The following is a 19,050-nucleotide window of genomic DNA, read 5'->3' on the forward strand; positions in this document are numbered from 1 at the left end:
TGGATGTAAAATGGTAATCAATAGAAAAGCTTAGTATTTAATTTTTAAGTTACGCCTTTATAATAGATTTTTATGTGACTACATTTCTATCTGTTTTTTCTTTCGCAAGTCTTGTGCAAAGAGGTTTCTTCGTGCAATCCTGAACAAATATATCTCACGAACTGTGTACTCCAATTGATGAATCAAGTGACATTCACTCTACAATTGTGTATAGCCTACTCAACACCTCATTATTCTTGAAATTTGGTGAAGTTGGAATGCTAAATTAAGGTAGTATGCAACTGCATGGCTAGTTAGCTAAAGGTGCCATGGTTGATCAATGATCTCCCGTACGATATCGCACTTGGCCTCATTACTTGAATAAATAGATCTAATGGCCTCTTTCACTTTGTCTATGCCTTGCTATATGTAGCCTATTGTGAACTTCTCCCCAACAACTCATAGGAGAACAACTAGAGGCTCAGTGAACTACAATCTTTGTGAAATTTGAAACATTAAGTAATAATAAGCATAAACATGTGTAAACAAAAATAAGCAAATGAAATAGAACTAAGCACAAAAATATAATAGAAAGTTGTGAGTACAATTTCAGTAGCCAATTGCCAAAAGCTACACTCATCAAAAACTTGATTAACCATGTCAATCCCTACAGTAGTCTTGGCATATGATGATGTAGACAACTCCTCACTCACATAGATGCATATCAAAGTGGCCTTGGATTGAAACAAGGATTGTAACTTATAAAATTGGTTGCAAAGTGGTGATTTCTTTTATGAGCCAACTCTTTTTTATTAGTGAAATTCCTTATAAGGTTGAGTACCCAAGTATGATTAAAGATGTATTTACAAATACTTCTTTCCTTCTTTAGAAATGTTTTCATCTAGGGAAGTTTGCAAGATCCTCCAATATGAAGTTAAAGTAGTGAGCAACATAAGGGGTCCAAAACAAGGTGGAGTGCCTCTTTAGAAGAAGTCTATGTGCAACAACATAACTCGATGCATTCTCTATGGCAATATATACAGTGTTCATCTCATCCACCTTGACCAACATTTCCTCCAAGATCTCACCAAAAAAATTAGTTTTTTATTTATTGTTTTGCTTGAAGTATCAATTGACTTAACAATTACTGTACCAATTGAGAAATGGAAAAAATCAATGACCTAGTAAAATAAAAATAAATTTTTACCACTAAATTAGTGGAATCTCTGAAGTACAATTACCTAATGAGAAAACAAGAAAATTTAGTAGTGTTCTACTTCTATTTGTCCAACCGTCAGTCATGATGGTGCAACCCTTCTTCCTCCATACCTCACACTCTTATCAATTTGACATCAACCACCTTTTGACTCAAAATGACACTTTTATCTCTTCATTAATAGGGGCTTTCAACCTCGTACTGCAAATGATAATTACATCTATCATTTTTTGCCAATACGGAGATCTTGAACAATTTTTTAAACTAAAATAAGTATTATTTTAAAAAACCGAAACCTTCAATGTCACATACTCTAAAAAATAAAAAAAATAATAGACATAGAAAGTAATTATTTATTTTAAAACAAAAATAAAAATGATAACTTGGCTGCATGAAATGGGTGGTGTAGTAGCTGTAGAACCATAAATCACTAATTGCACTTCTTGCAATGTCATGCTTCTCCTTATTCCAAGCCATGCTCACAAGTGATGGTCGAGAGCTTGTTGTTGTATGTGGAGCAAAATATGAATCTAATTGGATTGATTTGTTTGTACAAATCTGAAGCCCAATGGTCACACTTTTACTACCCTTGTCACTACTCATAGATCAAGGAAATGGAGGAATTAAAGAATCTTCTCCACCAATTTTTGCCATTTCTTCCCTTTTCTTCCTTACAAATTCCTTATTTTCTTCAAAAGCCTCTAGTCAACATCACAATTCCTGTATAGCATCAAGGGATGTTGATTTGCATGGTTTAGCATCATGGCATGGTATGGGTGCAAGTTGATACGTTAACTGACTAATACCTTCCCACTGTATTTTGTTTAGCAAAAAACATATAATTTCACATTTTTTTCATTAGGGATGACATGTTATCAACAAGGATCCTTTCTAACTAGGCTTGGGGTAGACATTATGTTTGAAAATTGGATCAATTTGTAATTGAATGCTAAGATCAATACATTTTAGGTTAAAAAAATAGCATTTACACTTTCCAACTGAATTTAAATAAAATAACTAAGAGAATACTAATAACAATTAGGGTTTGAAGCTAAATAGTTAAGGAAAAAAACAAAAAAATAGCCTGGGTTAAATTATTGAATGCCTAATATTTCTTGTTTTTTCCACTAGCATTAAATAAAACAAATGTACAACCAGATGGAAATGTGAAATATAAAAACAAAAACAAATAATTCCAACTTACCTCTTCAACTCTGTCCCAAAATCAAGAAATGTAGTTCCAAAATTAGTAGTGCCCCCCTCCAAATCCTTCTTTAACTCCTCTAAATGCGTGAATGCAAGCTACTAAATTGCAAAATGATCTGTAATCACTATTATGTCTTCATTTGATCCGCTGGTTTTCTCTCTAATAACATGCTCTTTTTCTCTCCTTGTGCTTGAAAACAGTAAGAATGAGACTTTAAGGTTGAGAGGACAAATTTAATCACTTTTCTTTAAGTTAAAATTCATTTTAAGAATTTCAGGAACTTTTTTATGCTGGTTGCTTGAAATCAATATAACTATGATCTTTGACTTTTTCAAACTTAATACCATAAGCATACTAATTGCATAATAACTAGATCATAAGGAGGACGAGATTTATGTGAGAAACCTTGCAGGTGAAATCCATGACAAAATATTGCTTATATAAATACTTTCTCTTACATTTTTGTAGGCACCAACTCACAAGGGACACCACAATTTGTAGGCACTAACTTCCACAACTAAGCACCTACCTACATAGAGACACCAATCTCTCTTTAAGGAAGCACCAACCTCTACCATATGAGGCAACAATCCCAACTATTGGGTTTTCTTTTCCTTTTTCTGGATAATTTGTCTAAAAGACTGCAGTTAGCTTCTACAAATCCTTTGTTTGTTATATTTTTCTTACCCATTGGTTGACTTTCATAATGTTTTGGACAAGCTTATTAACCTTCAAATGCAACCAATTACATTCTCTTAAGAATGTTTGGTCCTGTTTGGTCCTGTCAGTTACACCAACCAGCAGTGTCTAGCACATTATCTTTAGGAGACCTTGCAGCTTCGAGACTCTACTCTTCAGCTTCAATTCCCACTGAGACAGACTCCCGACCAGCTTATCACCTCATTCTTTACTCCCGTGGCCCCTGCTCGGGGAACGACGCAGTCTCTCTGCACTACTTTGAGTCACACCAGATACGTGAGACCCCGTAGAGGTCACATTCAACAGCGAGACCCTCCCTCCAGCAGTCTTCATGGACGGTCACATAGGGAACCTCTTCACTCTAGATTGTACCCTTCAGTTTTGGATTACTTCTCGTCTATGAGGAGTACTTAGCATTTTTCTTTTGTGTTCTTTTTCTTTCTTGCTTTTTCTGTGGACACCTTTTGGTGCTCCCTCCCTGTTGGCGTTTTTCCCTTTTGTACTATTTCTAGTCCCTTAGATCCTGGTTGGTCTCTAGTTGGACATTAATAAACTTATCTTATCTTATGTACAATCAATCTCTGTTGCTAACCGTCCATTATATATATTTGAGAACTATTTTAAAAACCTTTAGAATGATTTCTCATACCACTGTAGAAAAGATTGTAGGCTGCTACAAAATATCCAGCATGTGCATTGTTCAGGATTGATGTAAATTTTTAAAGAGAGAGATTGGGCCAATAATCACTTGGGAATCAAACTTCAAATTAAAAAAATTCATCACAAGTTGCTTATCCTGCCAGATTTTTTTAGTTCAAGATTACAGCTAATTTTTTAATCTTAAATGATCTGTTAAGTATTGAAAATCGAATAATGAAAATAAGAAGCCTCATTACTTAATTGAAAGCCTATTAAAAATGTGTTTCTTCTGTGCAGCCGCTTTCTTCAGGGTTCTGGAACAGATCGTAAAGAAGTTTCCAGGATACGCGAAGCATTGTCTACAGGGAAAACTTATTGTGGACGGTTGTTGAATTATAAGAAGGATGGGACACCTTTTTGGAACCTCCTTACAGTCACACCCATAAAGGATGAAAATGGGAAAATCATAAAATACATTGGGTAAGCTGTCATAGAAATCACAAATTAGTAGGTAGGTTCAGTTATAGTAGCATAAGTTGTTCTTTCTCTTGGAAGCCACATTTGTCCTCGTTTATGAGGTTTGAGCTAATATGATTAAATTACATGTTGGGGTTGCTCACTTTTTTGTTAGTTTCTACATTTGTTTAATTATTTTAAAGGTATTGCATTCCTTAGTGCTTGGGATGAATTTTGATTAAAAGTAGCTTTCTAACCAGTGGCTTGAGTCTTCTATTTATATTTTCACAATGTTTTATAGATGTGGATCAAAGGGATCACAGTTCAAATAAATTTGAAACTTCTTGTAACTTGTGATAAATGTCTGAATTATTTGACAAATTTTATCCATCCGAACGCAATAATTTTTTCCTTTTGTTTTTTAATACGCAACATTCTATCATAACTTCCTTAGAACTTCCTAACACCAAATTGAATACATATTTTGTTTAAGTTGAGTACAGATAAAGCCTTGGATATAAGATGCAGGGCATACATAACTGGAAGACTAAAAGAACTGCATGCTCTCTCTCTCTCTCTCTCTCTCTATATATATATATATATATAGCTCTCGAACTGTTAGTGCTAGCATCATTTATCAACATACCTCTCTTGATGTTGACAAATCAAATACTAGTTGGTCTTGAAGTGTGAAAGCAATGGACTTCTTCTTGTCAAATCTACCTCTACTTTAACACTTTTAATCTGCATTCCCTTTTCAAGTGATCATAGCTGTTACAATGATAACATTGGATATTTTTCCTATGAAATATACCACTTACCTTTGTGTAATTTCTCCTTATGTTAACTCTTAGGTATTAGAGACTATTAACTCACAAAATCAATTGCAAGAGAGTTCTTTCCAAAAAGACTATAAATCCTTTATAAACTTAGCTTCATACGTCATCTAAGAATAATAGATTATGATTTACTTTATAAATGGTTATCTTTAGGATATACAATGATACCACTTATAATAGATTATGATTTACTTTATAAATGGTTATCTTTAGGATATACAATGATACCACTTATAATCTGATGCTATATGATATATACTTATCAATGAATATCTTACAAATAGGATAGAGCATAGTTTAAAACTCGCCAAAAGAAAATTCTTGCCAAGGCTGAAATGAAACTCGGCAAAAAATTCATAAAATCTCGGCAAAAATCTTGACAACTTAAACTTTTGCTTAAATTTAATCAGAATATATAAATTTTTGTTTGCAAAATTCAATGAGACGTGTCCAATTTAAATGCAATCTTGGTACAAAATGACTTCTTTTGGTGGAATGTTGATGATTGGTAGACTAATAGTCTAAAGATAAAAAATAGCTTTTTTTTTGTAAAACTAAGAGTAAATACAACATCAAAACACTTTACATCTTCTTCTTCCTAGCTCTAATAAAAACTAGGGATGTAGAATTAGAGAGACTAGTTTTAGGAGTCTACTATGACTACAACTTGCTTGGCATAATAGGTCCCGGCTCAACCTCCATCCTAGTTGCATATGTGCCTGGCATTGGCAATGACTCATAATCCTCAACCTTATCCTCCTCAATGTTGTCCAATGTGAATCCAAATCCACCCCATCTTCCAGGGCTTGTCTCTTCAAATCATAGATGCCATCCTTGGCAAACAATACGAGTTTCTCCTACATTGTCCAATCACCGTATTTTCTCTACCTACCTTGTACACAACTAAAGATTGCATAAAGACAAGGTCATTGAAGAATTTATGAGCTAATTTATTCCTCTTCTTCGTGTACATGGCCTTGAACAAGCTTTGATTGCACTTACAATTGGATGAATTACAAATGTTCACTTCTTGGTGTAAAATCATTAGAAAAGACACCGTCAAACGATAAGAGGTTTTTTTCATCATTGGAGGAGCAAAATAAATCTGTCAAAATAAAATTAGAATGGTTTTTTTGTCATCCTAGGCATTATTTTCTTTTGCTGCTGAGCTTTTGGCAAATACTTGGTGTGTTTTTGCCAAAACATGTGTAATGTCCCAATTTTTAGTAGGTTCCTGCAGTTGGGTTGGTTAGTTCACCATCGCGACTCTTGTGAGTTGACAATGGGATTTGAGGGTCTTAGTTGTGAGGTTATACAGTGGGATTTGAGGGTCTCCCTTGTGAGGTTATAGGCTTTCCAACAACCTATAGTGTGTTTTGGCTCTGTTTGAGGGATTTACTATTTATAGTAAGTCAACTATTGGTTCTGATGAGTTCAGTTGACTTAGAGGAGTTGAGTGATGCTCTCAGTTTTTATTTTAGGCTTCTGGTTTGGGCTCCAAGAATTTTGGAGGGAGCATCTATTAATAGTAAGTCTACCCCGTTAGGTTCAGTCATTGTCTTTCTTCATCAGGATCACTTTGGTGTTGTTAGATTTTGATTTTGATGCTTCGTCAGTGGTTTTCGCAAGATAGGTGAATTATTATTATTCATCTAAATATGTTGAGGTTGCTATTTTTGTTAGTATTGTATGTTGGTAACCTTAATATCATAAATTGTTGGAATTAGGTTGAAAAGTTTTAAATTGTGGGCACAAGAAATAATGGCCTTGGGTGTCAGAATATTATAATATGGTGGAAAAGGTTATTTTTGGGAGCCAAAAGCAATTAATAAATTATATTATAATGACACTTTATTATATTTTAATGTTGTGGAGTTTATTGAGAAACTTGTGCCATTCAGAGATTATAAATATGAGCCCATTTGATGAGAAAAGTATCCGATTATTTAATTATCATCTTGAATACTATTTTCTTTTGTTGCCTTTGTGGCTTTTTTGAGTTCTAATCTTCTGTGCTCTTGCTGCGGTATAAGGGTTTGATTTTAGTGTTTGATCATAGAGCTTCCTCACTATTTCTACTATGGTTGAGGAGCTAATTGTTCACTGGAGAAATTGGAGTTATTTATCAGAACTTTGGTGTTGTAGATAGGGATTGTTATCTTTTCTATTGTGTGCTTCTACATCTTCTTTTTGGCATCATTGTTACCTGTTAAGATGCCTATCCAGTTCTGCAAATTGACGTGCATCATCTATGAGATTATTGGACATCTCTGTATCTCTTGTTGTGGATGGTGATTCGAGTATGCCATATCAATTGCAAGTTGAGCAAATTATCTCAGTTGTTGGACGTTGCATCGTGAGGGTTTTAGAATCCTATCGAGCTATGTCTGTGGATGCCATCTGCAGGCATTTTTGCTACTGCAAATAGTTGTCATTATAGGCATTTCAAATTAATTGTAAATAACCCATCCCTGGGCATGAATATCATTTGTTGACGTGTCTTCATTCTAGGCCGCATGAGTTTTCTTGGTAGCTTGAGCATCTTTGAGGCAACTCTCTTATCAGTGGTTGAGTGTCTTCTAAAAGAAAAGCTAGGAATTACTGCTCATAACAAATTGTTGCATATTAGATATCTTCAACAAACAACAGGTTCCTTTATATTTGTCTTGGCCAAGTAAATTTTGAAGTATTAAATTCTAATGTTGTTTATTGTTGCATAATAAAATTGCTTGTGATTATTGAGACCTGAATACTTCAGAGAAACATCAGTATTTGTTCCAGATCTATCCATTATATCTAGTGTATGCATCTACCCATATGGAATTCATATGCTTTGAAGACTAAAGTTGTTAGCCAAGTGTTTGAAAAAATGCCTAATTACTAATTAGTAAAGAAATTTGGAGTTTGTGAAGTTATAACCAGCTGAGGGTTATTATAGTGGTATCAAGGTGGTTTCTTGCCATCCTGTGGGGTAGGAAAGTTATTTTTATTTCAGATCTGTTGTTGATGAAACTCTTTCTTCCAATCCGGGTATGCCAAAATAGGTGTTGTAGCCAGTCGTACCTTGAGTCCTTCAAATGCTGCATCCTGTTCCTTGTCCCATCGGAAAGTTTCTGTCTTGGAAGTTAACCTATCCAACAGATATGCTATCTTGGCAAAATTTTTGATGGAACGCCTGTAATACCCTATATGCCCAAGGAAAGATTTTACCTCTGTTACATTGGTGGACGGCTGCATCTCTAATATGACCTGTACTTTGTCCAGATCTGTCTTCAGTCCCTCCTTACAGACTATGTGTCCAAGCAACCTTCCGTGTGGGACCATAAATCTGCACTTCTTTGGGTTCAAGGCCAAACGCGCACGGCGACACCTTTCCATACACTCGCCTAAGGCTGCCAAATGTTTGTCCTCCGCACTGAACACTGACCAATCATCCAAGAATGCCTTGAAGTTGCCGACGGACATCTTGTCAAAAATGTGTAGTATGATCCGCTGAAATGTCGTAGGCGCATTGCACAGACCGAACGGCATCCGATTATAGGCATAGACCCCATCTTCTACGACAAATGTTGTCTTTAGTTTATCCTCCTCTGCGATTGAGATCTGATTGTAGCCGGAAAAACCATCCATAAATGAGTAGATCTCATGTCCCGCTACCTCCTCTAGGATGTTGTCCGTGAATGGGATCGGGAACGGATCCTTGATGGTGATTGCATTTAGGCATCGAAAATCAACACATATTCGGATTTGAATGGAGTCCTTCTTCAGGGAGATTACGATCAGGGATACCCATTCACTGGTCTGCACCTTGAAAATAATTTCGGCTTCTAGCATTCGATTGATTTCCTCCGTAATCCGGGCTGCATAATTTTTTCATTCTGTAGGGCCTCTTCCGTACAGGTATTGCTCCTTCGATCAATGGAATGCGATGCACACAAATTTAGGTGGTACGCCCTTCAGGTCCTTGTATGTCCATGCAAAGAAATCCTTATACTCTAAAAATATCTTGAATGCTGCTGTCTTCAGTACTGGGTCCCAATTGTCTCCTACCAGTATGTTCCGTGGTTCTGCTTCGTCTCCCAAATTCATGGTCTGCAACGCGACTTCATTGTATTTGATGGGTTCTCCTTTAGTGAACTGATGTGCCGGGGTCACATCGAGTGACGCATCCCCTTCCTTTATTTCAGTGAATTCCTTTGGAAAGGCATCGGTATTGTTTTCTTCTATTGTTAGTATGTTGCAGGTTGGAAACAATTCATAATCCTCTATCTACCAATGGTAAAGACCATTTACTGAATCCAAATCGTCATCTCCTTCCAGTTGTAAAACTCCCTCCTGATCCGATTCCATAGTTTGTCCCTTTTCATTCTCTTCTCCCTCAGAATTTGACGATAGGGCTTCTTCCTCGACCATCTGAGTGTGCAGATCGATGACATACTTCCGGCCTTTGCTTTCAAGTGATAAAAGTATTTTTCTTCCAATCGTGTTTTGCCTTGGCTTGTATCAACCACCCTCGGCCCAGAATGGCATCATATCCTCTCCGCTTCAGTGGGATCACGACAAAGTCCAACAGGAACGGTTGTGTTCCAATCGTCACTGGTTGCGCTGTGAGTACTCCCAATGGCTTGATTCCATGTTGATCGGCTGTTAACAATTGGAAGGTAGGTGGCCACAATGTCGACTGTCCCAACTTTTTCCAAAAGTCTTCAGGCAACACATTGACACCGGACCCTCCGTCCACAATTGTTTCCGTCAATACAGTCCCGAGAATTCCCATTTCGACGACTGCCGGATGGCGTCCGGATGAGAGGGCTAACAACATCGGATCTTCTGCACTTGCACCACTCTACTTCTCCTTTTTGTCCGTTGTACTTGCTCCACTTTCTTGCTCCCTTCCATGTTCTCCTGGTAGTTTAGCAGCGGGAATGATGTTTGTGAGTGCCGATCGGAGCTGAGGCATAGTGAGCAACAGATCACTTATCCTGACGGGTATCTCCGCTTGCAAAATTTGCCATACAATGTTCTGTTCTGCGCAGTTCCGTACGGAAGTACTCGGCGTGTCCTTTAGTCGTGCCGTTTCTGCCTGTGTTGCTTTCTGGATCTCTACCCGTGCTTCCTCCAGTCTCTTCTTTTCTTCCGCCGGGTCGGGGTACACTTTCACTTGCTGCCATGTGATGGCCAAAACCTCTTCTTTGTCTGTCCCGACGGTGATCAAGTTTACTCCCGACTTCGGACACCTAGCATCTTCATGATCACTAGATCCACACCATCTGCATAACAGCTTCGGTGTGTTCGCCGTTGTACACGCTTGGGCGAAGTGACCCCACAGATTGCATGCGCGGCATTGAACAATCGGTCAACCATTCGCATCATACTGAATTCGACTCCTTCTGCCTGTATTGTTGTTGCTGCTATTGTTGTTATTTTGACCGTGCCGATTGTTTCTATATCCGCCAGATGTGGCTCCTTCCGTACTGGTGTTCCTGTTCGCTCCTGACGGGGATGCCTCCTGTGTCAGGAACACTTGCTGCGGTGCCTTGTTTTTAAATTGAAAGGGCATTCCTTTACCGAGTGTCCGAGGATCTGGCAGATTTCACAAAATTGATCTTTCGGGCAGGTTCCCTTCGTATGGCCTTCTTTTTTACACTCCGTGCACCATAGATCATTACCCTTAGTCTCCTTGTTCATGTTGTTGAATTCCTTCATCATTCGCATCATGTCCTTCTAGAGGGCGCGAACCTTCTTGTTGCTGCCCTCGTCATCGTCGCTGCTATCTTCTCCTGAAGGGTCATCATCATCTGAATCTGATGAGCTGGTCTTCTTTTTCTTCTTTGTCTTCTGGTCACTTTCGAGGTTCATTGCCCGATTGTACGCTTCAATGTATGTCGATGGTGGCACGATCTTCATCTTTTTCCGCAGCTTCGGGTGAAGGCCTTCAATGAACCATCTTTTCTAGAGCCCATCTGCCGACTTATTCTCCATTTTACTGATTAAGTCCTTCAACCTCCTGGCGAAGACCCATACTGTTTCATTCTTCTTTTGTTTGGTATTGAATATCTTCACTACAATTTCATTATCGTCGCGTAGAAGTTGAAATTCTGCTATGAACTCCTTCTTAATGTTATCCCAACTGTTTAACTTCTGTGGATTAGTATCAGTAAACCAATCAATCGCAACACCCCGTAGGGTAGCGGGAAATTGTCGGATCCATTCGTTTGCATTTGTTATGCCATTTGCCCTCTAGATTGTTTCACATGTTTTACAATGTCGAATGGGATCCATTGCTTCATCACCATCAAATTTAGGCAATTTTTCCTTCGGACCTGCTATTATCACTGTATGTTGAGTGTTTTGTTGTGTACCTGTGCTGTTTTGAGCACCCGCGCTGTTCTGAGCTCCCGCGCTGTTTTGAACACCCGCGCTGTTCTGCACACCCGCGCTGTTTCCAACACCCACGCTGTTCTGCACACCCGCGCTGTTCCGCACACCCGCGCTGTTTTCTACACCTGTGTTGTTTTCGGCTTCTGTGCTATTTTCAACACCTGTGTTGTTTTCGACTTCCGCGCTATTTGGTGAAGAAGAGGGTTCGTCAACCGAAGCTGTTCGTTCCGAAAGTATATCTCGGACGAAGAGGTCACTCCACGCTCGTGCTCCCTCGGCACTCCGAGCCGTGCGAGTCGATCTCCTTCCATCAGGATTCTCTTCCCGTGGTGTATGCAGGTTCAGAAACTCCTCCCTCGCTTCTTCCACCAACTCAAGCCGTTGTCGAGTCTCCTTCAACAATCCTTCTGCGCTTTTGTTTCCGTCGGCAATTTTTTGAAATCTCCTTCGACGCTCTGTCTGCTGAGCCAGAATTAAATTTTCCTGCGCAACGCGTATGTCATCTTTTTCTTTCAGCTTACTCTTATCTTTGTTCAACTGATTCAGCATTTAATTCATATCCGCCTGCTTGCGTACCAGGTCCATCGGGCAACAGCGCCAAATGTTTACCGCATAGATTAATTAAGAAACAGACAATGAATACGAACATGAACAGCAAATAACAGAACTCTTATTATTATTCGCATATGCCCACAGTACATTATACTTCGATGATATCCTCTGATAAGATATGATAAGATATCCTTACAATGCTTCCCGAAGGGGTTATAAATACCTTCCGAAGAACTTTCCCGAAGGAGTCTGTCGGCCAGATACATTATGCCCGCTACAAACTGTTTACCTGTCGGCTACATAACAAGACTTTTACCGAAGGGACCTGTCGGCCGATGCACAATTTCTACCAACGACAGATTGTTGTTACTTTTAGGAGTCTTTGTGCCCTAATTGTAAAAATTTTACCACATAGAAGTACAACAAGACTTAGAGCCAAACTTGTACATTTTGGCTAGCCTTTGAGTTAGTTAAAATTTATCCGTATCATTGTTTCCAGCTCGTTACAGAAGTGTAATTAGAGATTCACCTTGCCCATTATTCGCCTTACGAATAAGTGGATCCTTTCTTGAAAGTTAAGAAGAAAGGATAATAGTAACACCCTCTTTATAAATCTCTCAATTTCTTGCTTATCTTGAGTTGATCCAAGGAACAGTGAGAAGGGGGAGCCTTCCCTTTAAGGTAGGAGAGACTCTGTCTCACATGCTGTGGCTGATCATCCTATTTTGTGATTGAATTTTTACCCAAAACTGTCGGTTGCAAAATATCCACCTAACAATGGGCCCATTTGATGAGAAAACCATGCGATTATCTGATTATCAAATTGAATATTATTTGCTTTTGTTGCCTTTGTGGCTTTTCTGAGTTTTGATTTTCTGTGCCCTTGCTGAGGTATAAGGGTTTGATTTGAATGTTTGATCTTCGAGCTTCTTCTAGTGTTTCTACTATGGCTGAGGAGCTGATTGTTCACTGGAGAAATTGGAGTTATTTAATCAGAGCTTTGGTGCTGTAGATAGGGATTGTTATCTCTGCTATTGTGTGCTTCTACATCTGTTGTTTGGCGTCATTGTTACCTATTAAGATGCCTAGCCAATTCTGCAAATTGGTGTGCATCATCTATGACATTATTGGACACCTTTGTATATACAATTTAGGTGTAAATCTGTTATGTGGTTTTCTTATTGTGGATGGCGATCTAAGTCTGCCATATTAATTGCAAGTTGAGCAAATTATCTCAGTTATTGGACGCTGCATGGTGAGGGTTTAAGAATCCTATCGGGCTATGTTTGTGGATGCCATTTGCAAGCGTTTCTGCTGCTGAAAACAGATGTCATTATAGGCTAGGCATTTCATATTATTGTAAATAACCCATCCCTGGGTGTGAATATCATTTGTTGGTGTGGCTTCATTCTAGGCCATGTGAGGTTTCTTGGAAGCTTCATCATCTTGGAGGCAACTCTCATTATCAGTGGTTGAGTGTTTGCTAAAAGGAAAGCTAGGAATTAATGTTCATAACAAATTTTTGCATATCAGATATCTTCAGCAAATAACAAGGCTGTTTATATTTGTCTTGGCCAAGTAAATTCTGAATTATTAAATTGCAATGCTGTTTACCTGTTGCATAGTAAAATTGCTTGTGCTTATTGAGCTGAATACTTCAGAAACATCAGTATTTGTTCCAATTCTATCCATTATATCTAGTGTATGCATCTATCCATCTAGAATTCATATGCTCTGAAGATTAAGGTTGTTAGCCAAGTGTTCGACAAAATGCCTAATTACTGATTAGTAAAGAAATTTGGAGTTTGTAAAGTTATAACCAGCTGAGGGTTATTACAACATTGGTGATTTTTTGTGGTGATTTTCTGGTGTGAATACTCGTAAGATCGAAAATCTCTCGAGTTTTGCAATACTCGACGACTACTTCATCTATGGATAGAATATCATTGTCATCTTTGTTATGTCGATGAGATTTAAGCAAGGATGATCTTTATTCTGCATATTGCTATTAGTAGCTATTTTTAATATATCTTTGATCTTTGAACAAACTTCCCATCCTCCCCAAATTTGGTTTGTTCACTTGTTGGCCTTACAGTGGCGATGCAAGTATTGTGGGTTATGCCCTTTTCTGGCCCTCTCTCATTCTTGCCTTTAGCCACTTTATAGTCACATGCCTTCCCCTTACCGACCACACCCTCCTTTGTCTCACTTTCCGGACCTCTCCCTCCTCCTCCACACCCTTTGCCCGTGCCTTCCCCTATGCCCCCCACCCTTTGCTATCTCCATTCCCTCCTTCCTACATCTCCTTTGCTTTGATGATGGGGATCACAACATCTTCAACATCCACCTCAGGTGGTTCCTTCCTCTTCAACATCCCTGTGTCCATTTAGGAGGCTACCCTCCTCTCTTTCCCTCATTTGCACCACTCATTGGGCTCAAATCCCCTCTCCCACCTGTAAGGGCACTTGTCCCATAAACTAGTGGTATGACAATGACTATTTATCCTTCCATCGCAAGTTGCAGGTGACCTCTACCCTTCACTTGACTTCCTTTGGACAACTTAAGGAATCCTACTGCCACTTCCTCTGCTAGAGGAAGCATGCTTCATCTCACATCGCAACTAGTCTCGTTAGATCTCTCCTTCAGTTCTCCAAGGCTTTATAGTGCACCCTTTTTCGCCATAGGTTCTCCCTTCTCCCCACTTTAGACCACATCACTCTAGTCTCTTACACCTCCACCTTGTAGGATATCCCTAGCCAACCCTCTTTTACTGTCACCCTTTCCCTCATTGCCACATTTTCACCTTTGCCAACATCTGCAAGGCAGTAAAGGCCTTGAACAATAGAAGGTCTGTAGATGAGGAAGGGTTCCAGGTGGAACTCTTCAAGCTTAGAATCATGGTTTTGGGCCCATTTCTCACAATTTTTCTCAATAGAGTAATTTGCACAAGCTTTCCCCTCTTCATCACGTCAATTCATTCATCCGATCCATAAGGTAGGGTTTGTGTCAGATCCAAATAATTACAGGATCATCATGGTGCGGGCACACTTTCTCTAAATTCTATGCCACAGTTTTACATGATATTCTTTTTCGTTGGCTTGATTAGAGACATATTTGCACTAGGGGGCAAGCAAGCTTCCAACTAGATTTTTAGAGCATAAACCACATCTTAATTCTTAGAGCTATTATTGAGGAAGCTCGCCTTCTCTCCTCGAAGGCTTATTATTTCATTGTGGATTTTCGCAAGACCTTCAACTCCATCTCTAAGACAAGCATATTCTAGAGACTTTGGGACATTGGTATTTCGACGACTCTCCTGAGTACCATCATGAGACTTGATGGGACAGTGGTTGGTCGCATTAGTCCCCCTCACAGGATGTTTGACTTCATCCACAACACCATTGGGGTGAATCAAGGCTGCCCTCTTTCCCCCACTTTGGTTGGAACACTATATTGATGAGTTGGAGTTCCTTTAGGCACACTATCGTCCATTGATGGTTTTTACTTACACTAGGTGTTGATCTCCATCTTACTCTTTGCGGATGATGTCGTCCTTATGGCCTCCTAATGCAAGGTAGGATGGGGAAATGAATCCAAGGGCATTTTGAAAGGAATCCTAAGTGCAGAAATGCTTCCAAATGCTAAACCTAATAGGAGAGATGATGTTGAAAATTATTTCACAAATCCTTACACTATGGAAAATTAAATAAACACATACACAAAGATTCAATAGATAAACACAGAACACAAGATATATGCGGGGAACCCTTCTCCGGAAAAAACCCACCACTCCAAAGCTATACTCAATTGTGTTATCAGCAACAACAGTTACAATACAATCTATAGAGCCACAGCTCTCCAAGAGTATTCAGCTGTGATATCAAATCCATAACAATTTCGGCAGCAAAACAAGGATCTTCAAACAATGCTCTCTATTTGATCATCCTCTACAACAATGCTATGTTCTTATAGATTTTTTGTACAAAAGAGAAGCAACTTCTAAAGTGTCTACATTCAACGCATCTTGAAAATATTTCTGAAACTTTCCTATGCACAACTCTTGCATAAAAACAAAGCATAAGAGAATAAATCACCAAAAAAATAAGCTTTTTGTTTTTCTACTCCAAGTCTTTTCTTGTGGAAGATTCCAGCTTCATTTAACAACTTTCCAGCAAAGCACAAATAAAATAGTAAATAATGGTAAGGCCGAGTCACCTTATCCCAACATTCTCCCACTTGATGAAGACCTTACAGGAGTTACTATATCACATCATAAGCCCCAAGGCCCATAGAACCAACACACCATCTAAACTTCTTAGTGCTCACTAGCTTTGTCAATACATCCACAACATTCTCCAAAGTAGCAACCTTTTCTAACTTTACCTTTCCATCTTCCACCATATTACTAGAAAAATGATATTGTACATCAATGTGCTTTGTTTTGGCATGGAAAGTTGCATTCTTTGGTAAACAAATATCACTTTTGCTGTGACAACAAATAGTAATCTGTCTTTCATCAAAACCAATATAAATAATAATATGTAATTCTAATTTACTAATATTATAATATAATACTAATATTATACTATTATACAATTGCAATATAAACAATAATATAATACTAATTTATATAATACAATACTAATATATATATATATATATATATATATATATATATATATTAACACTAATATCATATTTAATACTAAATATAATACTAATATTGTACTAATAATAATATTATACTATTATACAATAGTAAGATGAATAATAATGATATAATACTATTTTAAATACTAGTGATAAAAACAAACATTGAAAACCAAACTTTAAAACCAAATTGAAAATTTTGAAAATTCAAAATTGCCATGTTTAATTGGATATTTGTTTTGTTGAGTAGGCCTGGCATTTGCCTCGGGTTTTGGCTTTGGAATGCGAAACGTGAATAGTCAACCCCAAAAACATATTTATTGTATTTCCTCTGAACTCTAGACTTCAATCATGTAGCTGACGACTTTGTTTCCACTTGAAATTGATGAAATGAAAAGGGTTAGTAGTTTAGAAACTACGTTCATACAAATTCTCTTCTTAGTACTTTGTGACATAAGTTTGATAAGATGTTCAACTTTTTATGTCAAGTTGAGTAACCCTAATTTTCTGATTTTTCATTGCCACTTAAGACCATAGCTTGGTATACCATGATCCTATACATACCCATAGATGACTTCAATTAATAACTTCTTGAGCTCAAAGTTTTGCACCAGAATCACTAAAACAATAAGTAGCAACCATGATCAAAAGAGTTTAAATGGAGCAAAAGGACAAACAAAGAAATATTAAGCACTTATGTGGCTTAGTAGTCTTAGTGCATTGTATGCACTACAACATCTTTTAGTCCCGACTGCATGTATTTCATGCAATGCTATGTACTATGTAAAGGAAAATGCTATGTACTATGTTAAAAAATACCTATTTGTAAGGGAATCTTAATAAAAACTTAAGTAAAATAACAAAAAATAAAAAAACAAAGACTAAAATAGACCCCTTTGCGACAAAAAAGACACAAGGTTTACGAGAATCAAGGACATATGCATTGAAAAAGCATACTTAGAGCACATAGAACACAATTTAATCAAAACTTTGTGACACTAGTCTATGATCTTGCCAAGCCAAAATAATCGACAACAATCTGCATATGAATAGTACTATTGTACTCCTCTTGGTGTTTGGAACTCAACCATTGTCACAATATTTCTCTATAATGCTAGTGCTACGCATAAAAATTGGGGGTTTCAAAGATGTTGAAATGTACTGCAAAAAGGGACATTATAACTTGATCACTGCGTAAGGAAGCTTTTTATATTGGCTTCTAAGAACCCATGTTCTATTTACTCTTGTATTTCTTAGATATAGGCACTTGTATAGAGCTATTTGAACATGAATCAAGGCTATAAAATTCTATTTCTTAGCCTTGTTTTTAGTTATTCTATCATTAGTTGCAATAGCGGTCTAATTAGTTTACTGTGCATAATCTTTTTTTAAAGAATTTTCTACAAATCTTAGCTTGTCAAAAAATTCATAGCTTGATGCTCCAACACCATGGCGATTTCCATTAAATTTAGGGATTGACAAAGAGTTAGTGTTTGACATGATGAATTGTTAGAAAACTTTTAACAACAGAATTTAGAACTGAAAACATTAACTTTCTCTAATATCAAATGAAGAATTAAAAATCCACCTACCAATAATTACAGCAATAAGAAGATGCTCCAACACCATGGTGATTTCCATTAAATTTAGGGATTCACAAAGAGTCAGTGTTTGACACGATGAACTGTTAGAGAAATTATAACAACAAAATTTATAACTGAAAACATTAACTTGCTTTAATACCAAATGAAGAATTAAAAATCCACCTGCCAATAATTACAGCAATAAGAAGATGCTTAGAACTAAAATATTCAGGAAATAGAAATCTTGCAGCCATAAAAAAACCGTAATGCAATCCTGAGTCACTTGTGTCATAACCCTTGCCTATAACAAATATGTATATAAATTGAATATATCAATTAAATAATAATTGATTAAATTTATTATTAATTGAATAATAACTTATACATAGTTAAATTTATTATTAATTGAATAATAACTTATACATAGTTAAATTTATTGAATTGAATAACAACTCATCAATAGTTAAATTCATTAAACATGGAATAAGTACAGAAAAATTCTATGATGAGTTTAAGAAGTCAAACTGATACTAAAATCAATTAGTATTACTTAGCATTGTTGGTTAATAGATAATCACCATGGTGCGATATCATATTATTGCCAATGAAAATAATAATTCCTTTTGCTAATTACTGGTGCTTAGACACAATCACTGATAGAGTTGTTATGATAATTGTGATTACAATATCAAGCGATGTAATCCAAACTACTATGTTAGTAGGGAACTAGGTACCACATAACTCATCATTGATCCATGTTATAAGGAAAATCAACTAATAAACAACAATAATATAATACAGTCAAGAAGCATAAGACAAATACACATGAAGACAACAATGACATAAAGT

General features: G+C 37.2%; 1 protein-coding gene across 1 annotated transcript in view; it reads left to right on the top strand.

Moving 5' to 3' along the window:
- Positions 1–19,050, top strand: part of LOC149563779 (phototropin-2-like) — a 411,881-nt gene that overhangs the window by 11,842 nt on the left and 380,989 nt on the right. Inside the window, exon 3 of the mRNA XM_089826907.1 lies at positions 4,038–4,220. Within this exon, the coding sequence (XP_089683033.1) occupies positions 4,038–4,220 (183 nt within the window). The remainder of the gene's footprint in view (positions 1–4,037; positions 4,221–19,050) is intronic.

Source organism: Cupressus sempervirens, chromosome 4 (genome assembly GCF_028749045.1).
Source record: "Cupressus sempervirens isolate cs-2001-9-10 chromosome 4, ASM2874904v1, whole genome shotgun sequence".
Lineage (NCBI taxonomy): Eukaryota > Viridiplantae > Streptophyta > Pinopsida > Cupressales > Cupressaceae > Cupressus > Cupressus sempervirens.